A 27,022-nucleotide genomic window follows, 5' to 3' on the forward strand; every position below is an offset into this window, starting at 1 on the left:
TGAAATATTTTATTATTCACAATTATATTCCACAATAAAATGTCAAGTGTTCTCTTATTTATTTTTCCGTTGCCATAGTTATATAATTAGTCATTATGTGACTATGGCCAGTTATAACCTATGAATTTGAAACTTCTTAGTGTATATATTACATAGTATTAAATAAATACATCATAATATAATATCTTGGCTAATGAACCTTACAAATTGTAATGATGTATAGTTTTGTTATGAACAAATTACATAAAATCAGTATTAATTGTTCTGATGTATTACTGTAAAATGTCATCCAAATCCGTTTTGTAGTTTTTTCGTCAAAGAGTAACAAACTAAGTTTAATATTTTTTTAGGACTGATAGGCCACTTGATGGTTCGTGTTAAGTTGTAATTTCCCTTATACTTGTAGTTGCACTGACTCACCCTTACAACCGGAACCCAAGAATAACACTAATAATAAAGCATTATAAAACATTTGGATGATGGCGTGGTATTCTAAAAAAAGATGTAGACATTGAAGCATCATTGTAAAACGTTTTTTAAAAGTTTATCAATCTCCTTAATAAATCGTAGCGATCTCGTCGAAGCTTGTGTGTTCGCGAGAAGACGCTTCGATTACTTAGAGCTCGTGTACTTCGTTACGGCCTTGGTTCCTTCACTGACGGCGTGCTTGGCGAGCTCACCGGGCAGAAGAAGCCTCACGGACGTCTGCACCTCCCTCGAGGTGATCGTCGATCGCTTGTTGTAGTGAGCGAGACGAGAGGCCTCGGCGGCGATGCGCTCGAAGATATCGTTCACGAAAGAGTTCATGATCGACATCGCCTTACTCGAGATACCGGTGTCGGGATGTACCTGTTTCAGTACTTTGTAAATGTAGATGGCGTAACTCTCCTTCCTCTTATGCTTCTTCTTCTTCTTGTCCGATTTGGAGATGTTCTTCTGAGCCTTGCCCGATTTCTTGGCGGCCTTACCGCTAGTCTTAGGCGGCATGATGTCGTCGAATATATAAATTCACAATATATATATATATTAATAAGCGACACACGTGCGTACCGTACGGGAGCGCAAGCGAAGCAATAGTATATATAGTATATATATAAAGTAATACCTTTGGTAAATACCTTATTACTATTACGCGGTAGACTATATGATAAGTAGGCGGTCCTTGGCCAAACATGCTTGCACTAAGTCCTAACCCAAAGTCTAATTACGATATAACAAAAATAAAATAAAAATATTGTAATTTGTAAAATTATGTTCATAGATTGTCTTGCAAGATATCTTCAAGGACAGAAATAGATATTTAATTGTTAATAATTTATTTTAACAAAGCCGAGATAGACATGTTACAAAACGAAAACATTAATCATTGATTACGCGTTCAAACCTTAATTTGCTTAATTGGTGTTCATAATTTATCTCATAGTAAGGAAACCTGTATGTATTGAATGAAATATGATACATGGTTGGAATCTCAGCCCCTGTGCTATTTACATATTATCTGGTAGATGCCATAATAATGCTTTTATTTATATTAAGTGTTACCATGTTATTATTCATTACATTCATGATTTTAATATTAAATTTTTATCTGTTGATAATTATACGTTTCAATGTAGATAGATTCAATTCAATTCAATCTTTCACAATGACAACTTTAAAGAGCCTGGAAGTCTTTTTCAGTATTATATATATTTTGAAGTTGTCGACCGCGGCTTCCTTCACGTTTTAGGGGTTAGTTATCATATGTTAGCCAATAAAAATACCCTATGTCCTTCGTTGGAGTTCAAGTTTGTTTCACGCCAAGTTACATCAAATTCGGCTCATTGGTTTATTTGTGAAAGACCGACATAAAGAAAGAGTTACTTTCACATTTATAATATTAGACAAGAATTTACTTGCTTACATAATCGAGAAATTAATCACTAGTACAGTAAACACTAGTAAGGTATAGCTGTTTTAAGAGTGCATTAATTATTTCTTCTGTAAAAGGTTTTTGTTTCATAATAAATCCAATGTTTCGTTAAAAATACCCATATCTCTCGTTGAATCAGTTGCACGTTACCGATATGCTAATTTTTATTAATTGGAAAAGAAAACAGAAAACATTTATTTGTTCGTAAAACATCAACATGCATTCAATATAAAATTTAATAATAAATTCGATATAAGGATTTTATTTCAAGTGCGATTATAAATATCGGTTGATTTAAATATAATAAAGTTCAGTGATGAAAAAATAATCTTATTTTTCTTGTTTCTGTTAATAATCTCATAGTGTTTTCTTGGTGGTAGGGCTTTGTGCAAGCCCGTCTGGGTAGGTACCACCCACTCATTAGTTATTCTACCACCAAATAACAGTACTCCGTATTGTTGTGTTCCGGTTTGAAAGGTGAGTGAGCCAGTGCAACTACAGGAACAAGGGACATAACATCTTAGTTCTCAAGGTTGATGGCACATTGATGATGTAAGGAATACCTAATATTTCTTACAGCGTTATTGTTTATGGAGCATATGCAGATATGGGCCCATATGCTCGTTCCCAACCTATACCATAAAAAAGTGTAAGAAACAACGTGAGTCGGATAAAATTCTACCACAAAAACACCCACGACACTTCGTTGAAATGAGAACAAACAATTGCACATAACATAGAAACAAAGGTACATTTATTGGCTATTAACTTAACTAGAGTGTCCATAATCAGCAGGCAAATTGGGTTAAAAAAACTTTTTCGGTTAATAGCGTATATACGCAAGTGTCACAATATGTATTTGTGTAATTATATACGTGTATACATAAAATTAATAGATTGAAGAGTAATCTTAGCGAGGACATGTGTTTTTTGTTTTTATCCTTACAAAAACTTTAAATCACGTATCAGTGATTTATCTGATCCCAATGTAAGTAGCTAAAGCCCTTGTGTTGTCGAAAATCAGAAGTAACGACGGTAACACAAACAGTCAGACTTAAGGCAGCATAGAAAAATAATGAACTCTTTCTACATCGACTCGGCCGGGAATCGAGCCCGGGACCTCGGAGTGGTGTACTCATGAAAACCGGTTTACACAGTACTCGACCAAAGAAGTCGTCAAAGGACATTCACTTGGTGGTAGAGCTTTGTACAAACCCATCTAGTTAACACTTACTTATCAGATATTCTACCACAAAACAATACATATAATTGTTGTGTCCCGGTTTGAAGGATGACTAAATCAATGTAACTACTGGGGCGGAGGATGGAACTTAATTCCTCCGGTTAAGGAATTGTTTAAAAAATCTCACAGCACCGAGGTATTTGAGTACAACTTACCATCAGGTGGCTCATTAGCCCATCCGCCTACCTTTAAAATTATCCCAAGTATGACATAATATATAAAGTTCAGAGGAGATGTTGATAGCACTGTAAACAAAATTCAAACCAGTGAACTGTGTTCATGTGTAATATATTGCTTAATCTATTTAGTCATTGATCTACTGAAGCCATAACTTTGCCTCTTTGACATCATTTTTGTTATTTTTAATTAAAATTAAAGTGGTTTTCTTTTAAGATTTTGTTAACTGCTGATTCTGTAACCTCATTCTAATTTAAGCTTTCCTTTTACAAATAAATGAAAATGAAATATCTGTAATTTTAAAACAACAGCTATACATATGTATATATAGTATTTCAACTAGGCTGATGTTGATGGGATTTTCACCAACAGATGGCTGACTTTATGAAGAAGAGCTCAAGCTATTTTAATGTCAGATAATAAATAAGGTAGGTGAAGTCGAACGAACGAACAAGTGAAGTCGCAGATAGCAGTCGTATATAAGTAACATCATTTTAGATCAATATTATTCTAATAGAAATTTGTACTACTGATTTTGCTAAATTATTTGTCGTTACCAGAAAATGAAACAAGTGTTTTTTGAAAATAGAATATCTCAGTACTACTGTCAGATTAAATTAGAACAGAAAATATAATAACTTGAAATGGTTGTAAATTCCACAAATCATTAGTAGAATCAGTACAATTATAACATAAAGTAAAAATGACTTAACTACATATTTGGCCTTTTTAAGAATGTTTTTACTGTTTATTTGTTTATTTTTTTGTCTTCTTTGGTCTTTTTGTTCACGATACTAATGGTAGTGATCGAATGGAAAGGAGCCTCGCCTTTGTTATACTATACAATACTGAACCGCATCTTGCAACTTTTTTCTAATTCTACATTATAAAGGATGCCAAAATAACACGCCCGTCAGTGTCAAAACAAACACATTTGCTCCACAAAGGCACGTTTCGAATGCGAAAACTACTGAAGTAACACCACAATAGAATCGACAAATGAAAGGGCAGAAATCAAAGGCAGGTAATTTACCAACTTCCTGAGCAGAAAGCACTTTCGCTTTGTACAATGATTGGTAAATAGTTGCATTGTAATTTGAGATCTTTGAACGCTCAATAAGGTTTATTTTATCAATAACGATAATTAATATTGAAGACAACATAAAATACGCCGTTTAATTAACATTGTTTTTTTATGTAAAATCATGAACACACACACACACATACCAAATATGATCAAACCTGACTTATAATATAAATAGCCACGCAATATTTCTTTAATAATAATAATTTGAAAAATTAAAAGCCTGTAATTCTTTAAAGTCTGTTCAAAGAAACCCAATCCTCTTGGAATAATTAACACACATTTACACAAACGGAAAATTGTACTTAAATAGCTTATTTTAATTAAATATAATAGATTTCTAAGGATTTTGTATTTCTGGTTAACCAAGGGGTTAACCAGAAATCGTAAATTTTCATCATTTATTTTATCAAATTATCTATTAAGGGTATTAACCGTTCTTAGGTCAATGACCGCTCGACCTCTAGGTTTTGTTTAATTTTTCTACATAAACAGCGGATTTCAAGATACGAACAGATAAACCAACAATATCACAATCTTCTCTGATAACTTCCCTTTCACCTAATCTTCATTCTATCCTTCCCCTTCTTTTTCCTGCTTGGTAATAGAAAACAACGAAATTGACTCATCGTCCGTTAGTTACAGAGTGGTGTTGGAAGTGGCTGGCAATTCAGACGCAGTCATTCTGAGTGGCCTTGAGGCGGATACGCAGTATCAGGTGACGGTCGCTGCCCTTTGGGGTGGCCACAAGTACAGAAGCAGGCCTATTGTCTTCCGCACGCTGGGTAAGTTTGAATAACATTAATTTATGATAGAATCATTATTGTGAGAAAAACTACACTGAAGTATTGTTCTAATGTTTGAACTCCAAATAAATTTTCTTTACCTTAATTATATCGAACTATCAAACTAAATGAAATAAAACTAGTTATAACGGATTTGAATCGCGTATATTAATTATCCGTCACTCTCTCTAATTCCTGTTTGTTTGGTGAAACTGACGTTTTCACAGCGCACTCAACGGAAGCTATCAAAAGGAATAATTTTGACCCGTTCTTTACACACTTTTCACAGATACTCCACTCATTTTGGTCATAGCGTGATAGGGTATATAACAGTGTATATAAATAGCCTATTAAATCTTTCTCGATAAATGACAGTGAAATTGACAGTGATTTTCTTTGTAATCGATCATACAAAAAACTCTTCAGTTTTATAATATCAGAGCAGATAAAAACTCATAAATTAATGTTTTTATGTATAAACATTTTTAGTCATTATATGTAACAAACATTTCTGCAATTTGGAAATCTACTAGTATATAAAACCATAAAAGCATATTAATAGCTTAAATCATTATTAGCAATTATTCGCGGGTAAGCTGAAACTGACGTCTCACTAAGAAACTTACATAAACATAATGTTAATAATCTAGTATTACAAAAGCCTTGTTTTAGAAATCGCGAACTAGTAATACTATGTAAGCCGATACTAAAGTTAAAAGCCTTTGTAATCAGTTTTCGCAACATTGGTTTTAAAAAACAGTATAGTGCTATGATAAAGATAATTTAAAAAGTATTTCATCAACCTAAAATATGTATACAATAATTAATTCATTCAGACGTATTTTTTTTTTATATCGAATGAAATTTTAATAACAGATTTTTTATTTTTGTAAATGTGAAATATGCAATGTAATAAGTACATCTCCCCCAAATTGTAAAGTTAATTAAATAGTTACTAATATATTTTATATTAAAATTTATTATCAAACCATCCATGTACACTTACCATCAGAATATTAATACTCCAGTACTATTAACATCAAACATCCCTGCTTCAAGTTACAAATAGAAGTTACCATCGCTTTGTCACGCAGATATGCTCGATCCCTAATACTTCGTCTGCTGAAACGTGTCAATGAACTCTCAAAGCCCTTTCGCTTTTATTTTCGCGTGTCAAATAAAAACGACGACGATCATGCTAGTGGAACATTAGCATTGGCACGTGACTGGAGAATCCTTAGGGATTTAATTTTAAAATAATAAAAATAAATAAATGATAAAATTATTACATAATGTAATATATACATTGAACTAAGCGTAGGTACTTTTATGTTTTTAAAATTTTCTATGAAACTTTTACGTGGAAGATAATTTTGTAAAGTACTAGTTGCACGTATAATATTACATAATTTCTTGGCTACCGAAGTATCCTTACGGATAAACATTCAAAGCTCTACGATTATGAACGCTTCAGTTATCAAACAGATTTTTAAGCAAGTCTAACTTTTATAAAATATCTCAGTTAGAGGAGTTGTTTGTGTAATAATAATTAGCAGAAAATCGCTCAATTATGAAGCGCGAAAGGTATTTATTAACTTTCATATTTCATACTTTAACTTGTCGTATAGCATCCATCTTGTTTATTTTAGTTGAGACTATTATCTAGTCAAAATGATATAATATATACTGATAAAAATGGGACCCAAGAGATAGGTATAGTACGACAACAATTAGATGTAGCATCGGCAAAATTCTTAAAACCGATCACCTCCAAATTAAGTACGCCATTCGAAATTATAAATATTTATTTCTTATGTGAATATGATATTTACACTAACGTAACAACGTGTAATATCATATGACCTAATATATTCGTCAATTTCACACGTCGCTTTGCTTTGTCGGGTTAAACTGACGCGAGAATAGCGTCGAATGGCGCGATAGGGAGCTATTTCTATTGGTTGTGTAAATCGGCAGTGATCGGTTTTACAAATTTCGCCGATGCTACATCTAATTTGTGTCGTGCTATACAAAACTATCAGCGCTAGTTATAAAACTTGTTTAAGGGGGGTGTAGTGGAATATTTGTTCATCTCTTTCTTTCGTAATTGATTTGACGTTTGAAAGAAGAAAAACCATTGTTTAATCACATCTCCCTAACAAGGTATTATACATATAAATCCAACATTTATAAAGTGGAAATTTCGATTAATTCACTGTGTAATATTTACGTATTAAGTTTAATTTAAATTGTAGTGAGGATTTCGTCAAACAGTATTCTGTAGAAATTTGTGATCGCAGCCACCCGTGCGGCTACTAAAATTTCCACATGACTGATTCTACAACAGACTAATGAATAATAAAATATGCTAATCTTAAATCTAGACGAAGTAGGCGATAATAATGCTAACCTTAGTCGTGGTATATTTTCCTTGGAAAACTAAAATTTATGACAGTAATTTTAAACACAATAATCTTGTACAAAAATAATCTTAATTCAACAATCTCTAATTAATGGACAATATTAAATTACTGTTTGTCTGCCTGAATATATTCCACTACTGGTATGAGGCCTCCTCTCCCTTTGAGAGGGTTTATTTATACTATATGTTTGTGGGCGGCATATGGGCCACCTGATAGTAAGTGGTCACCACCGCCCATAGACATTGGCGCTGTTAGAAATATTAACCATTTTTTACATCGCCAATGCGCCACCAACCTTTGGAACTACGATGGTATGTCCCTTGTGCTTGTAGTTACACAATCACACTTCAAACTGGAACACAACAATACCAAGTGGTGTTGTTTGGTGGTGGAATATCAAACAAAGAAGCTTTGCACCTATTCATGTAACAGTATATGTTCATACATTTAACGTACGATTATTTATATAGTTAGATTATTTATTTAGTTATGCTATGCGATTGCTGGTTAAAGGTTATTTTACCACGACCCTACACACGATTCAGGACATATATTTAAGTAGTGCAATTGTTTTCATTACTTGTAGGATTTCACGCAATATTTTGCCTCAAGAACGAGTATATAATTATAAAAATATTAGTTGTCGCCCGCAGCTTCGACCGCTTATTAGGGTGCTGATTGTGATGTGTTAAGCAAAAAAATGTCTATTCTTGGAGTTCATGTTTGCTTAATACCAAATTTCATCAAATTTGGTTCAGCGGTTTAGTCGTGAAAGAGCGACAGACAGACAGAAAGACAGAGTCACTTTTACATTTATAATATTAATGTAAATTTTAAGCAATGAATCGATCATGTTTGGCTTAAATAAATCTTCGGTTAAAATCCATCATTTCCATGTACTCTACAAACTTGATCTAATTTTATTTTTCATTTAGAGTAATAATAAAACTTAATTATGCTTCGTCCGATTACTTCAGATTAAAATGTTTTCCTTTGAAAAGCACGAGATGAATTGTAACCACAATTATAAAACTTAAGAAAACTCAGGGGTTGTCCGTATTTAAAACTATGGACGAAATGTCTTACGAAGTTCGTGTTTGCTTCGCAAATAAAAAAGTATATGTATAATTGAAGGTTCCAGTAATACAAAACCTATTTCTCCAATATATATCTACTTAGATTCCCTGTGTTCTGGTTTTTATGGTGAATAAGCTCTTGTAATTCTGGTTCTGGAGATATAACGTCTTTCAAGATTTGTGGTACATTGGTGAATATACAAGGTTTGGTTAATATTTCTTACAATAGCAATCAATATATGTATGTCGGCATTGGTGATAAATATCGATCAAGTAGCTCATATATATTCACGTACTTATTATTGCATTTATTTATTTACTTATGAGTCTCCATTAAAAGATACACTGTAAAACATTTTGTTAAAATTAAACAATATAAGGATTAAAAGTTGTGTGCTCTTTCAATTATAGGATACCACAGCATGCAATATTTATCGGAAAATTTTTAAATACAATTAAGATGAAAGTGTTAAAATAATACATAACAGTAAATATAAATAACATATAACTTGAATTTAGGAAAAAAATAATTCAATCATTTATTAAATTTGATAGTAAATTTAAAAAGATCATTTAAGCAAGTAGTGGTAATCTAAATTTAGATTGACTTATATAAATGTATTGTTTTGATTATTATAGTTTTACTTTACCTTAAAACTTTGTGGAAACCTATGTTGGTAGGTACTACCCACTCGCCTAACTATATAATGAAAAAAAAAATCGACTTTTTCCTTGCTTCCTTTTTTAAATTTAGAAATTAAACGTTCTTCTTTTGTTTTAATTTCACGATATATAATTATGTGCCGTTTAATTAATATGCATGAATGAATTTAATCTGAATAGTCATTGGGTAGTGGCAGATGATGACGCAATAGAGGACCAATGAACGTTAAGATTTCAGCGAAATTGGTTAATCTACTTTGACCGACGTTTCAGAAACTGGAGTTTAGTGTTCCAAATCATATTACACGTCAAGAAATAGACTAGTAACAGTTATAATGAATATGAAAATGTATTATGTATCACGTTTTATCATCAAAATATTATCAAATTATAATTATAAATTTATAGCCTTTGATTATATTTTTTATTTGAAACATTATACTGATAGCCTTCCTGCAGGAAGTGATTCTGTAAAAAAGGTCGAAAGTGTGTATCATAAAGGCGCGCTATTTGATTTGAAAGCGCGCGTTGTTAAAAATTTGCCATCATATAGCAAGTTTTTTACTAAAGGATATCATGTATATATTTCTCATATTATATATACTATGCGCTTAAGAGTTTTAGGCAAGCCTGTCGGCGTAGGTACCACGCACACATTTATCCTACTGCTACACATCAATACTCAGTATTGTTGTGTTCCGATTTGAAGGGTGAGTGAGGCAGTGTAACTTTTACAGAAGAAGAGACTTGTTTCCCAAGGTTTGTGACGAATTGGATTTTAAGAAGTGTGATATTTCTAACAGCGCCAATGTAGATTGGATGGTGTCGACCACTTATTATCAAGTTTAGCTCTATACGTTTTTTTTGTTTAACTGAAAATGATGTTGGACATTTCTCATCAGTTATTCTACCGCCAAATAACAGTACTCATTATTGTTGTGTTCCGATTTGAAGGGTGAGTGAGCCAGTGTAACTACAGGCACAGGGGACATAACATCTTAGTTTTCAAGGTTAGTGGCACATTGACGATGTAAGGAATAGTTAATATTTCTTACAGCTTCATTGTGTATGTGTGATGGTGACTACTTACCATCAGGTGGCCCATATGCTCGTCCGCCAACCTATACCAATAAAAAAAACTAATTTGAATAATAAATGAACAAGATGTTTATGTATATTATTTTACAAGGTCATCTTATCTTATCTAGAAGGTTAAATGTCTGAGTCGATACAGCGACTGACGAGAGAAATACAGGGAGTTAAAGAATTACACTTACTACTTTTTATTTACGTAAGAAAACAACTAAAGAAAACATATCTTACGTGAATTTAATCACATATGTGTTCATGGGTGTATTGTTTTTTCGTACATTAAGTTAGTCAGTAGTTATAATTAGTTATAAAAAAAAAACATATTAACTATATGTTTTTTTTTTATTGTGTCTCGTGTCCTAATAAACATTTCTTTCTTTCATCTTTCATTCATTTAATCCGTAGCATCGTTGTAACAAGATTCAAAATCTTGTGAAGAAAATAAATAAGGATATTAATATATATTCTAGGATATAAGTATGAATTCAGGCCATTATATTATTAATTCATGAAATATACATTATTTGAATATAATGATATCGAAAAGATTATAACATTCGCTTGTATACATTTCGATGGATATTCATTCGAAATAAGTAATGATATTATTGGAACACATTGTTATTGTAATTCACTTTTGGTGTTTCGTGATCGTTATTTATCAAGAGGAGCCCTTAGCCCAGCTGTGGGAAATTAGCAGGCTGTTACAGTACTGTACTATACTACCTAGAGCATACAAACCGTCACTCACTTTTTACTTGGTGGTAGGGCTTTGTGCAATCCCGTCTGGATAGGTACCACCCACTCATCAGTTATTCTACCGCCAAACAACAGTACTCAGTATTGTTGTGTTTCGGATTAAAGGGTGAGTGAGCTAGTGTAACTACAGGCTCAAGGGATATAATATCTTAGTTCCCAAGGTTAGTGGCGCATTGACGATTTAAGGAATAGTTAATATTTCTTACAGCGTCATTATCTATGGGTAATGGTGACCACTTACCATCAGGTGGCCCATATGCTCTAAAATACTCAGATTCTAAAAAGTATCCACATACCTAATTCCATCTAAATAGGTTAAAACACTATTTAATCGTGAAATTATAATAGACAGAATTACATTCGCATTCATCATATTAGTATGATTATGTAAATAAACATTATATTTTTTGTTCAGTAAACACTATCCATATACATGGAACAATATAATCAATGTAAGTGGATTAGAAACGTATTGTATTATTAACAATTTTAATGGAGTTTGCGTTTAAAATCCAATTAAACTAAAACTAAATACATAAACTCTCTCAATACAATTAAAGTTTAATCACAATTATGTTTCTAATAACAATTTAAGAACTTGCCTTTTAATTGTACTTCGTCAAAATAGATTACACAATGTTCGAAATTGATGAGGTTTTATTGACTGTTTCGGCCTCCGTGAAGGTTTTAGCCGTTTGTACGGTCGTGAAGGAAATATATTAATGCACAAGCATAGAAACAAGTACTCTACATTATCTCACTCCACAATTAGATCAAGTCGAGATGGCCCAGTGGTTAGAACGCGAGCATCTTAACCGATGATTGCGGGTCCAAACCTAGGCAAGCACCGCTGATTCATGTGCTTAATTTGTCTTTATAATTCATCTCGTGCTCAGAGGTGAAGGAAAACATCGTGAGGAAACCTGCATGTGACAAATTTCATAAAAATTCTGCCACATGTGAATTCCACCAACCCGCATTGGAACAGTGTGGTGGAATATGTTCCAAATACCTTCTCCTCAAACGGAGAGGAGGCCTTTAGCCCAGCAGTGGGAATTTACAGGCTGTTGTTGTTGAATAGATTTCAAGTACAGTTTGGAACGTAAATTCATACTATGTGTCACAGAGTATTTGATAGAAAAAGCAATAACTTGAGCTGAATTCGGATAACTCAGAAACTGTTGAACTCCTGTCAAATCGAATAGTTCAAATCCCCGAGTCAGTTAAACTATTCTGTGGTAACTCGAAACTTGCCAAAACACGAACGTGAAATGTCGAAATGTGTTATACAGAAATAATTATAAAATTATTAGGATACACGTTTTCAAATAAAGTCTAATTTTGATGAAATTCTACTACATGTATACGTCAACCCACATTGATACAGCGTTGTGGAATAAGGCTGTAGACCACCAGTGGAACATTGACAGTCTGTTACTTTATAACCTAAATTGCGTATCACCGTGAGTCGGCTCAGAATATTTCACGAGTGAAAAAAACGAAGCGTCTTTTTACGTAATCTCACTGTTGATCAATATAGGTTATGAAGTTTTTCCATCAAAGATACCCATATATTCACAATAGCATCCCAAAGAGTAAGGAACTTAGTCGCTTAATATATTGTGTGTCGGACCTTTCCGATTATGTCAGATATCCTTCTGTTCAAACTAATAAAGTTAGGCAATACACTACAACGTTTTTTCAGCTATGCACGATTATGTATGCGTACCACCTTGAATTCGACCTTTTTTATGGTTATAGGCTGGCGGACGAGCATATGGGCCACCTGATGGTAAGTGGTCACCATCACCCATAGACAATGACGCTGTAAAAAATATTAACTATTCCTTACATCGTCAATGTGCCACCAACCTTGGGAACTAAGATGTTACGTCCCTTGTGCTTGTAGTTACACTGGCTCACTCACCCTTCAAACCGGAACAAAACAATACTAAGTTCTGTTATTTGGCGGTAGAATAACTGATGACTGGGTGGTACCTACCCAGACGGGCTTGCACAAAGCCCTACCACCAAGTAATCGACCTGAAGGACAATTGACCTAGATGATAATTATTTTCTATTGACTAAAACATATATATTATGATAAAAGTTATAAATAGTGCAAAGGGTCGGTCCTGTGACTTTCACGTCGTCAGGGCCATTTACAGTTGATTTATTGATGCTTTATGTATGTTACGTGTAAAGCGGTTATCTTCAAGTTATTTATTTTGTACCGTCATACACTCTTTATACGGAGCGCTTTTCGCGTCAGTCAACATATTAATCATTCCTGTAACTTTAACGACATGACTGTTCGTATAACGCAATGTACCTTACTCGGAAACGCGAAGTGTTTTTTTTTTGTAACTTAGTTTGATGGAAATGCTATGGGCCTGGACCTATGCACATAGACAGTGCTATCGTAATAAAATGTTTTTTTTTATTGTCTATACCCCACCAACTTTTCCAAACCAAAATTCCCATGGTTGGTGGGGACCAACCATGGGAATTAAGATATGATGTGCCTTTTGTCTGTTCTTACATTGGTTCAAAAATAATGAGTGGATGGATTCCAGGTGGCCTTGCTGAAAGCTCTATCACCAAGTAAAAATATTGATGATCGGAAAATGATGTTGGACATTTCTTTAATATAGAATAGGTCTTAGAATAATAATTATTTTTGGAAGTAAAACTAATAAATATTATGGCATTTATTTATACACACGACATGAATTATAAGTTAAAATTAATCATACGAGTAACGAGTATTTCAATACTATTAGCATGTTAAAACATTACCAGGAAGAACATTTGTTACATCCGAGACCAAATTCGAAATTGCTACAAAATCCATTGAACCGTTTAAGCCATGATTGAGTTTGAAACATCCGAACTTTAGAATTATATTAATTCCGACGAGTGAAATTATTATTCTACGTCGAAAGCGTCTATGAAATTGGGTCACAATTACATGTACGCCCTTGTTATATAGCTCACCTGTTGCGTGTTAAGACATGCGTGTACATCAAGTGTCCCCGCGGATAGCACTCGTGCAAATGGACTTGACTTGTGTAATAACCTAGTAATAAATGGACTCAGTTCGTATGTATATACATTCTTATAAATAATAAAATTTGTTTGGGTGTGATTTCGTCTGCCCAGTTTGAACACCAATGTCATTATTACTTTAATTTCATTGAGTCTTTATTTATTCTCACTCATATATAATTACATTTTAAATATAAAGTACAAACATACAAAATATATTTAAAAATATAAAATACAGAGGCCAATCAGTGGCGGAAACAGGGTCCAAACCGGTGGCCAGGGCTCCAAAGAGAGGAACTTCCTCACAATACGCGCCGTGCCTTGGAGTGTTGCCTTCTGTATCAGGCCCTTGACCTGTTAGGGTGTTGGTCTAGGCTTTTGGCCATTAAGCCATTCGCTGAAAAAACTATCGGCACAATAACTATTAAGTTTATTATTATAATCTCATATATAATATGAAAGGAGTCCTTAGCCCAGCAGTTGGAATTTACAGGCTGTTACTTTACTTTACTTTTATTATTATATAAACGATTTGCAATTGTGTGTACTACACGTGGCCCACTTAGAATGCAGATTTGAGTTCGAATCTACATTTGGGTATTTTTTTTTATTGAGACTAATAAAAATGACAATTTACTTACATTTACGGTGGATATATTATACTCCTATACAAAATAGTTTCATCGGTTCTCGAGCGCACTTGTTTTTACACACTCTCTTTTTTCTCTTTTAACCTTTGTACTGATTTTGTTATCTCCATTGAAGATTAAGATTCTTTAAGTTTATTCGCCATGACCGATATTTTTTTACGGTTTTATGTGAGCGCCTTCGAATATTTAGATTTAGATCAAGATCATCCAAGTATATGACAGATACATCATCTATGTGAATCAAAAATCCTACAAAAGAAAATATATATGGATTTTGTGCACATACGTCTGGGTACTTGTGTAGGGTGAGTCAGCAAGTGTCACTAAACGTAATAACGATAAAATGCCTTAGCGATACAAAGAATGCTCAACATTTCTTTCAGTGCTTTTTGGAAGAGATGACAATTTTTAATCACGTGTCCTATATACCATACGCCTGCCAAAATTATAAAAAAAGTCTGAAATTGAAATCTCCTGATTCGGACTCATGAGAATAATCTGCAAATGGATTGTTACAACGTTAATCTTCACCGAGTAACTGAGCGACTACATTTAATCCTGCGTTGCATAAATGCAAATCGCATTATTCTAACAACATTGAATTATTTTCGGAGTTAAAGTCATTTCATATTAAATGTTGTTTGTTAAATTTGTTATTATTTAGTCTTTTCGAACTTTCAGAATACAAGAAGCGTACCTTTAAGGGGCAATACATACAAGTATTTTGTAGTAAAAATAAATCTGCTCGAAAAATATGCTTTTAGCCCCAAACTTATTTTATAAGTATTTAATATAAAGAAGAGGTCTTTACATTTTTTTCACATTACTATAACATACATGTACATTAATATGTGAAGTTTATATTATTACCCCTTTTGAATAAAAAATACCCAGAAAGAGGAGTATGAAATTTTGCTCACTTAAAGTTTATACGAAGAAGTTCAGAGAACTAATATTTTTATGTACGTAACAGTTACTAGTTTTGGGAGTTTTCTGTAACGTATTATTGGTGAACTCGTAATTTTGGTCGTTAGGTATAAAAAAATATTCATTTTCCCATTTATAATTGTAGTATAAGTATAGCTGATGAATAAATATATATAATTATTTAAAAAAAGAACACATGCATTTAACACATACATACATATCCAATATAAAACATTCTTCGATTTCATTTATACAATGCACATGTCGAGTTTAAAAATGACGCCATTTTGATCAATTGCGGATCACTGTAAGTCGGTTTTCAATATTTCACGAGTAAGATTCAAAATAATTAAGAAAACAAATACTATGAAAATTAAAAAAAAATACATACTGAACAATATGCAAAAGAGGTTCAATAACAAAAACAAATAGATGTTCTGCAAATTCGAAGCAAAGATTGCAAAACATTGTTTGGATAAAGATCCATTGAATTGCAAACAGATGCCTTAAGAATATTTTATGAAATAATATTCGAAGCCTGATTATGAAATCACATTCGAATTTTGCGCAATACATTAATGAAATTTTCGTATGCCCATCTAAATATTAACATTCTTTGTGCGTGATTCGACTCGACAAACTCAAAAAATTCTTCGTGAACTCGTTTGTTTTATTAATTTGGCATGTTTTTTTCGAAATCATAAATAAAGCTTTTGTTAAAAGCGTGGAGATACTATGTGTTAATTTTTAGTCAACATATCCATTTAATTGATATATTTGAATTATTACAGAGTTTACTACTCTGTGAATCCAAAATCTAAACTATGAGACTGTTCTATAGGACGATACAAAAGTGTAAAAGAACCCAACATGACCATGTCATGTCATATCATTTATGTACCAACAGAATATACAGAGAATTATATACATTAAAAATGTGTACATAGGGATAACTTATCTCTAACAAGAGATCTCTTCCAGAAACCCTGAATCTAGTGGAGATTATTTGTAGTACAGATTTATGGTGTAGGTACAATATCAATTAGTTTTATATTATAAAATTCAAGTAGACTTAACGATAAATTAATACACACTAAATACAAATAAATACAATAATATATACCTATATATACATATATATATATGTATATATATATATATATATATATATATATACATATATACATATACATACATATATATATATATATATATATATATATATATATATATATATACATATATATTATTATTATATACATATATATACATTCAACGTACATAGATACAAAAAAAAATATATATAAATACATACATATAAAATAAATTAAACTTAAGTGGAAAGAAAGTGTTGCTTGACTCTGATTTTAAACGAATTTATCGTAACATTATTATAGAAAATATTATCGGGAAGAGAGTTCCATAGGCGAGCGGCAACAACGGAAAACGAGTTACCATAGGAAGTAGTATTAAAAAATGGTACCTCAAGAGTTTTCGACGCCACACATGCGCGTACTGGTCTTTCACGAGCAGGACAGAACAGAAAACGCTCATGTAGGTAATCAGGGCTACCATGTTTTAATATTTTAAAAAGAAGCGATAAAATGTGCAAGCTCCGGCGAAGTCGGATAGGAAGCCACTTTAACTGACGTCGATATTGAGAAATGTGATCAAATTTGTGCAGACCGTAAATGAAACGAATGCACAAATTTTGAAGTCTATCTAGTTTGTCAAGCAGCTCATCATTCGCATCAAGATAGCAAACATCAGCGTAGTCCAGGATGGGAAGAAGAAGGGATTGTGCAAGTAAAATTTTTGTTTTGAAAGGAAGGAAGTTCTGCAAACGTTTTAGAGAATGCAGAGAGAAATGGACACGTTTACTGACTTCGTTAACCTGAGCTCTCCATGATAAATTGCAATCTATAACTAGCCCCAGATTACAAGCTTGGTCACTATATGCAATTTTAGTTCCACCATAGACAATTGATGGTACAATATCCCAATTAATCTTGCTACGTAACTGTCTGGTACCTATTATCAGTGCCTTCGACTTCAAGGGATTAACAAGAAGCCCAAAGGATGCAGCCCAGTTCTTAATTTTTGCAAGATCATAATTGATATCATGTATGGTCGAACACAGATTTGATAAGGTGGCGTGTCTATAAAGTTGTAAATCGTCTGCATAGAGATGGTAGTGAGAAGAAATAACTTTGGTAATTTCATTAATGAAGATTGAAAACAGAAGAGGAGAAAGTACGCCGCCTTGCGGAACGCCAGCAGAGAGATCAGCCCAGTCCGAGGAAGCCTCATCAGACTTTACCATCTGCCGACGACCACGAAGATAAGATTCGAACCAATCAATCACAGGCTGAGCAAAGTTAAGTGAGCGAAGGATACCAAGCAATACATCAAAGTCGACTGAATTAAAGGCATTGCTAAAATCGAGCAAAATGAGAATAGTAAACTCTCTTTTGTCCATAGCAAAGCGAATGTCTTCAGTGACTTTAAGCAGTGCGGTGGAAGTACTGTGACCGGAACGGAAACCGGATTGAAAAGGACTAAGGAGATGATTATGTGTTAGGAATTCTGACATTTGCTTACGTACAACGTCTTCAAGGATTTTTGATAGGATAGGCAAAATAGAGATGGGACGAAATTGTGAAAATGAAGATGGATTTGATATTTTAGGTAAAGGAATCACGTGTGCTAACTTCCAAACTGCTGGAAAGGTATTGGATTCATCCTGTCATCAATAATTTCTATACTAAACAGATTCAATAAACGTGTTTTCTATTTTCTTTTTTAATAGGGAAACTCCAAACTCTGCTACATGTGAGACGACTGAGAAATTAATAGCCAAATACTCACAATCGATCAAATTTAATGAGAGTAAAGAATATTTTCCCAGAATTAATTAATTTCTGAGAAACTCTAATTTAATCTATATATTAAATATAAATAAATTTAAATATGAGACAACATCACATACATTACTCTGATCCCAATGCTAAACCTAAGCTAAACCACTTGTGTTATGGAAAATCAGGAGTAACGAAGGAACCACAAACACCCAGACCCAAGAAAACATAGAAAACTAATGATAATCTACATTGACTCGGCCGGGAATCGAACCCGGGACCTCGGAGAGGCGTACCCATGAAAACCGGTGTACATACCGCTCGACCATGGAGGTCGTCTATATATATTAAATGTCATATTTTAATTTTAAAGAACAGTATCAAAATTAATAAAGTAAACATTTTACCTTTAATTCAATTGCTAAAACTAAAGTAGTAACCCCATAAAATTCCACTACAGGGCTTAGTCCTTCCTTTGAGGGAAAAGGTTAAAGAAAAGAAAAGCTTATCCCATCCACGCTTTTTCGCTTTTATCCGGGATTTTCACCTGAGATATGGTTTCCTTATGATATATACCTTGACCGCCTAGCAGTAGATGATATAACATTGATTAAACACATAAAATGCAGTTGCCTATTATTATTTGAACCTTTAAACTTCGGTTAAGAATCACGTGTTTTAAGCACTAAGATATCAAGGCAGCATACTCGTATTATAATCGAATTTACACTAATATTTTAAATGTGAAAGTAACTGCGCCTTTCTCTCTGGTACTATTTAACAGCTAAACAATTGAAGCGAATTTGATTTAATTTGGTATTATAATATACAACAAACAACAACAACAGAAGCCTGTAAATTTCCCCTGCTGGGCTAAAGGCTTCCTCTTCCTTTGAGGAGAAGGTTTGGAACATATTCCACCACGCTGTTCCAACGCGGGCTGGTGGAATACACATGTGGCAGAATTTCTATGAAATTTGTCACATGCAGGTTTCTTCACGATGTTTTCCTTCACCGCTGAGCACGAGATGAATTATAAAGACAAATTAAACACATGAATCAGCGGTGCTTGCCTGGGTTTGAACCCGCAATCATCGATTAAGATGCACACGTTCTAACCACTGGGCCATCTCGACTCATTATACTCATATTATAACATAATAAGCCAGAACCTCAAAAGGAACGTAGGCTACTAAAAAAAAAGCTATAAAAAGTATTTTATACCTACAATCTACGACGAATGCAAAAAGTAGTTGCCCTATTCAATAATTGCTCAAGTATTGAAAAAACTCATGGTGTTCACTTTTGTGACCGGATGCGTGATCAATATTAAATTAATTTCATAATTCACTTTATATCTGGGATATTGGAAGGCAAAGTAAATAGTAAAACCGATTTATATTTGAATAAATTTAATATAATAGCCGGTAAACATACTTATTTCTAAACACCGATTACAATGAATTCCATAAAAATAATTAAATCAAATTACATTATTATAGCATTATTATTACAAAATAAATTCAACAATACGCTCACCTGGGTTATTACCAAACAAACAGTTCAGAGCACCGATAGTGCCGTTCAACACTGAAACACTTCTTATCTGTTGACATCTGTTGAGCTTCTTATAAAGACTTGTCATTTGAGCCAATAAGACAACCGTGACATAACACCTTAACACCTGACTTACTCGGTGGTAGGGCTTTTGCAAGCCCGTCTGTGTAGGTACCACCCACTTATCAGTTATTCTACCGCCAAATAACAGTTCTCAGTATTGTTGTGTTCCGGTCTGAAGGGTGAGTGAGCCAGTGTAACTACAGGCACAAGGGACATAACATCTTAGTTCCGTCATTGTCTATGGGTGATGGTGGCCCATATGCTCGTCCATACCTATACCATAAAAAAACACCAGAACTTGATTAAAAATATTATCTCCCACATATATAGAAATACTAAATAATAAAATGAATAAAGTTATTCTAAAAACAATGTTTTCAATATACAAGTTTGATTAGGTCACACTATGATATATCGTAGTAAATAAATTTACAGAATATAATCGAATAGAATTGTCATGGGAATGCATTTCCAATTTGCTTTAATATTATGGTGACATTGTGCGTCATTGTTGCTTACTGTACAGGGAATTATTTCATTGAATATAATAATATACTTTTGTTAACATCAATAGTGTAGAAACATAATTTTATATAAATAAGTTAGTTCAACAACAGCTTGTAAATTTCCCACTACTGGGCTATGGCCTCCTATCCATTTTGAGAACGTTTGGAGAATATATTCCACCACGCTGTTCCAATGCGGGTGGGTGGAATACGCATGTGGCAGATTTACCGCCGAACGCGGGATGAACTGCAATGATCGGTTAAGATGCATGTGTTATAAAAGTTAACTCAGCGATACAAAATTACAACTTTAGAATCAACATGCATTCGTAACAAAATTTTGCCTAGGTAGGCAATTTTCAAAGTCGTTTGAAATTTTGACATTAGCTAGGTTTCCTTCGTTAATGCTGTCATTAAATCAAACGAGTTTACTAAACAACAGTATGCAGTTGCGATTCATGAAATTGCCAACTATTTCTATGGAAATGCATATTTAAAAGCTACAGATACAAGGGGCTTATATATAGACAGATTAGATTCTTTGGTTAGAGACGCATGATCTAAGGCATCATATTTCCTTCTTGACTACTGTTTCTTATTATGCCAGTGTCTAGAATATCATTTCACCTATGTGCCAGTCTGTTATGAAACGAGCAACGAAAATAAACGAACAAGTATTTAAAATTATAAAGAACTTTGTATAATTGTATTATTTACAGGCTAAAAAAAAAAGAAACATAACGTTCTGAATTAATCAAATAATTTAAATATAGAAAAATAAAATATGTCATACAGTTTAACAAAGCGATTATTTATTAGAGAGCACTTTTGCGAGTACCATATAAAAGTACAAAAAAAAATCGAATCTAATCGACTTTTTTCGAGAATACTAAGCATGTTAATTTTAGCATGTTAATTTAAGATTCAAAATCAAATACATTCGCTTGTTCCTCCAATTCATTTGCAAATGTTTTCATTATTTTAACATTTTTGTGTTCGATTTTAGTATTTATTTCATTCTGTAATTAAAATGTTTTAAATGAATATTAAAGTTTGTTTTGATTCATTGAATTGAAATAGTGCTTTAATTAATTACTATATTTTCGAAAAAAATAATGACAATACATTTTACTACTACGCTACGCTATAGGTAAAAACTATATGTGAATATAAATATTTCTTTCACAAGTATTCAATAAGAAACTGGTTATTTTTTATATAAAATAATTATTATAAATCGTATACATTCAATCTATATTTGACCACTTTACTTGGCGGTATGGCTTTGTGCAAGCCCGCGTTGCTAATGCTCACTCATTAGATATTCTAACGCCAAACAAAATAATTTCAGTATTCCAGTTTGAAGGGTAAGTGTCTTAGAGTAATTACAATCACAAGAGAAATATAATCTCGTTTCTCAAGCTTGGTGATGCATTGGTAAAGATATTTCCTAAAATGTTTGTGAGTAGTGACCACATTCCATCAGGTGGACTATTTACCCACCCGCCTACTTATAATATATAAAAAATATGTTGTCATTAACCAGCCTTATATACCTCAACGCACCTATCCAGGTAGCCGTTGGATAGATGTTACAATGAATACACATGTTCATTAATATATTATGTAACTACATTATGAATTTCAATATAATGGTGAAGCAATGTGTTTACGTGACGACTTTGAACGTCCAAATGAAGGCAGCATTCGAAACACTTATTTGCATATTTTAATTATTCTGCAAAATTTCCTTTTAACGTGACAAAGTTCCATTAATACTGTTAAACGTCTGATTATTTATAATAGTTATATATTATAATAAATAGAACAAGTAGACATACTGTATAGCAAGATACTATCAGTAGAACAAATATAACTGAGTTGCCTACAGATATTGTCCTGTCAAATACTGCTCTTACCAACGAACCTCTGTTATATATAACTATTTATATAGGATAGATCAATAACAATAAAGGTGCAGTTATATATTTGCATCCGAGAACCGTCTTAAATACGATCAAATTTGGCCTTAGAAATTCAAAACTGTTAATACATACTCATAAAATTGAAGTGTCCGTTTGTAATGTTAAATGCATGTATATCTACGACACGTTGCTAATATCAAAATAGCATTTTTCTCAACTTTTGTGTCTGGAACGGCTGGACTGATTTTGGTGGAACTTTTACAGATAGCTGATGTAATAAGGAGTAAATTAAACTACTTTTATTTTAGAAATACATATATATATATATATGTATATAATAATGTCAAAATATTGTTCAGTACCGCGTGCCTCTTCTACCTGGGTGCCTCGCACCTGTCATAATATCACAAAAGCCGCCTTAAACAGAATATAAAAGTTTAAAAACACACAAAGTCGTGGGCACATCTAGTATTTATATATAACAAGCTCAACAGAACCGATTTCCTCCTTTACTTGACTTTATTAATAGTTCTCGTTAATGTCAGAGTGTGTTGTAAGCGCCTCGAGGCTCGTTTGTTAAAGAGATTCATTCCGAACTTTATCTTCTCTGCTCCACAACGGGCTGCGATATACGTCTCGTTTTAATTATGTTCCTTACTTTTAAAGTTTCATATCTTTAAGACTGTATAATGTTAGTTAAAATTAGCTGAATATCATATCATATTCATATCAATGGTGTTATTATACCATTCCTTACAAAAATGTAAGGTGATTTGATAAAATATTATGGTTAATGTGTCATAATCACTAGTCTCTGCTCACTAGTCACTAGATAGTAGAAAACAAAGTCGCTTTCTCAGTCCCTATATCCCTATGTATGCTTAAATCTTTAAAACTACGCAACGGATTCTGATGCTGTTTTTTTTTTTTAATATATAGATTTATTCGAGAGGAAGGTTTTTGTATATAATACATGGATAATATAGAAAATAAACACTGATAATTTCTACTGTGATATCATATCATTGCGAAGCCGGGGCGGGTTGCTAGTTAATAAACTGAAATGTCAAAAAATGCCTCATTGACTTTTGACTTTGAAATGACATTGTTTTCTTTGGCTTGTTACCTTTCTGGGTGGTTAGGTATAAAGAAACAATATTAGGTTATAAAAATTTTAATGCACAGTAACATAGTATTATAAACAACCAATTACTTAATTTACTAGTTACTTATTATAATGACTATTATATAAAATTATGCCAGCTAGACTCAGCGTGGGTCACTTGGGATAAAAGGAAAGCTTGAAAATTCAATGTTTACTAATCCAAAATTTAAGGTTGAAAATTAGGCGCCACTGACGAATAAATTAGTTGATGTGGTTTGAAAGAATACACCGTTCGCCAGACCGGTGTAAACGAAATTTATAATATAATTGAAAGGGGGTACATCACCAAAGTTTCCAGCTACACGTGGATACCGACAACGGCTTAGGGAACAGGCCTGCTGTCCTTGGAGTTGCACCAGCCGCTATCTGGGCACACTCAACCAGGAACCTGGAGCCGTTCACTCTTAATATTTCCATTCAAGAAGTCCACGTGGTGGGTAAATCCGATTTAAAAAAAAACCTCCTGTAATACGAAATATACAGGTTCAATAAGTTAAGCTAATAAGCAAATGATAAATACCTTAACGAGAGATGTAAGCACGAATTTACCTTCTGGAGGTTCAAAGTCCTGCTTACACAAATTGACGATCTTAACTCCGGAGAACCATTTCAAAGGGTCACTGGAAACCACAATTTACACATAACTACGATTTTCGAATAGCAAACCAATGCATTTAATCAAAAACAAGAATTAAAGACTTACAATTTCTTACGAGTCGGTAAACATGATATAAAGTTCTGTCAAACTTCAAAACTTCATTGTTAATATAAATTCTGAAAAGATAACTGCTATTAAAGCACTGAATACTAAACAACCACAAATAAAGAAACTCAATTATTAAGACAACTCGCCGATATATTCAGTATATCGAATTAGAAGTTTGGATTCGGTGTGAAGCCGATAATTCCAAAATTCAAAAAGAACGAAATCGAAAGTTCACGAACCTTTGAAAGGTTAGCGAGTGTGACCAGTATCACTACCAAAATACCCTTAATGAAAAAGGAATTATATCCATAATTAAATCAGGGAAATAATTTTGGAATAATTATTAAAATTAAGAAAAGCCAAATATGAGGCAAAGTAAATTTATCATAACTAAACTCCGACACCTACATCGAAGAACTAACCTTTAAACTGGAAGACAGCTATTAAATTAATCTGAAACGATGTGAAATGACCTCTAATCAAATTCAGCAAACGAATTAGATGATTAAAATCTTATTTAATAATTGTTTTAATGCACCTTTAAAATAAATGTAATTTATTATATTAATTAAAATTTTAGAAAATGCCAAGTTGAAGCGTTATACTAGCAACACCGATATAAATTAAGTGGGAAATAGGTCAATGGCACGGAATTTAGCGAATTGACACTTTTTTGACGTTTTATATAATTATAAAAAAAAGTTAAAATTATGAAAATAATTTTTAATGTAACAGGCTACATGAAAATATCACATTAAATATGTACATAGATATTATGTACGTGTGTGTTAACTGCGGGGAAATGTGTGTAAGGTTACTGTTTGAATGCATATTATATGAAAATTTTAACATCTGATGTTTCTTTTCAATATGACCTTCAAGTATACCAAATTAAAAACTTATACAGCCGAGTAATTTTCATAAATATGGTAATTGTTTTCTTTATTTATTAATGAAGACCAAAAAAGGTACAAATAAAAAGTATTTATTGCGCATAGAGTAATTATATATTATTGCGGCTAGAATAACCCCGATTAAAAATGCATCTAAGATATTCGTCGTATTCAACAGCTTGGCGCTTTTCCAAGTAGAAGAATAGCATACCCACCGCGTTAAGTCAATCAGCATTTTTATAATCAATATTCCGCATTTCTCTTAATGATTATTTATGTAAATATAAATTTATTGGACGTAGCGGAACTATTTCTTAACGTTTGGACCGATTTTGATGTTGTATGCATTTGTGTTAGATGCTATAGATTGTACAATCGGAAATCAGATTAAATCAAATTACTTTATTCAATAAAGAAACATTACTCTTACTTACTGATTGTCAAATTAAACATTATCAGTTCGGAAAAGATAAGTATACAATACTTATCACACCAGAGCGTCGATGAGGAAGTGCAAACGGATTGCCGGTTATTTTATACCTTTATGCTTATCTATACATATAATAAAATTGAAGTGTCTATTTGTAATATTAAAAATTCCTTTTCAACCGACTTCCAAAAGGAGGAGGTTATCAATTCGTCTGTATTTTTTTTTTTTTTTTTTTTTTTTTTTTTTTTTTTTTTTTTTATGTTTGTTACCTCATAACTTTTCACTGGGTGGACCGATTTTGATAATTTTTTTTTTGTTTGAAAGGTAGTGCTTCCCGTGGGGTCCCGTTTTTTTATTTTTTTTTCCGATGATGGTATCCATGTGAAAACGACATAAGTCTTAAATTTGCATTACGTATATGCGCGACAAATAGGTGAATAACTGAAAATCACGTTAACCAATTTTGATAATTCTTTTTTTATTATAAAATATATACTTCAAGGGTAATTTGGTGAAAGTTTGGTAAGGTTCTGAGCACAGGATCCATGACAAAGTAACGGAACGGAGAGGAACGGAACAATTCTGAGGAGCACATTAGCGATACTCGGTCGAATCTTTTATTTATAGGTTATTTGGATATTTGAGTCACCTTCCGTAATGTGGTTATGTTTATGTAATTATCATAGTCGAATATTATAAACAACTAGCTACGCACCCCGGCTTCGCACGGGTGCAATACTGATACTAAATATACTACAGAATTTGTTTATTAACGACATCATATTGCAAACTTCTAAAATTATTAGTGTTTCTTTACAATATTGTTCATGTATTAACACACAAACTTTCCCCTTGAATCACACAATCTATTAAATAAAACCGCATCAAAATCCGTTGCGTAGATTTAAAGATATAGGGACAGAGAAAGCGACTTTGTTTTATACTATGTAGTGATGGAACTCCTATACGGCTCGCAGTTAGGGTGCGATATGGGGCAGAATTTCTTACTATCTTTAATCAAATTTTGTGTATGTGATGTGATGTCATATGATGTACGAAATATAGTTGGTCTTTTTCAAA

General features: G+C 32.7%; 2 protein-coding genes across 4 annotated transcripts in view; one reads left to right on the forward strand and one right to left on the reverse strand.

Moving 5' to 3' along the window:
- The window catches only part of LOC124534123, a 183,625-nt gene that overhangs the window by 124,601 nt on the left and 32,002 nt on the right, over positions 1 to 27,022 (forward strand). For 2 of the 3 annotated variants that reach the window (XM_047109815.1, XM_047109817.1), the window contains exon 4: positions 5,056 to 5,201. In XM_047109815.1, coding sequence (XP_046965771.1) covers positions 5,056 to 5,201 — 146 coding nt within the window. The remainder of the gene's footprint in view (positions 1 to 5,055; positions 5,202 to 27,022) is intronic. The other variant, XM_047109816.1, reaches the window with a different exon arrangement.
- Positions 542 to 1,059, reverse strand: LOC124534124 (histone H2B). The gene has a single exon (XM_047109819.1). It carries the CDS (start codon positions 985 to 987, stop codon positions 613 to 615), a length of 375 nt encoding a protein of 124 aa, XP_046965775.1. The 5' UTR covers positions 988 to 1,059; the 3' UTR covers positions 542 to 612.

This window comes from Vanessa cardui, chromosome 12, assembly GCF_905220365.1.
Source record: "Vanessa cardui chromosome 12, ilVanCard2.1, whole genome shotgun sequence".
In the NCBI taxonomy this organism is placed as follows: Eukaryota; Metazoa; Arthropoda; class Insecta; order Lepidoptera; family Nymphalidae; genus Vanessa; species Vanessa cardui.

Bases quoted from the DNA above. Each gene is read 5' to 3' on its own strand.
- LOC124534124 (XM_047109819.1), bottom strand. From the start codon at position 987: ATGCCGCCTAAGACTAGCGGTAAGGCCGCCAAGAAATCGGGCAAGGCT.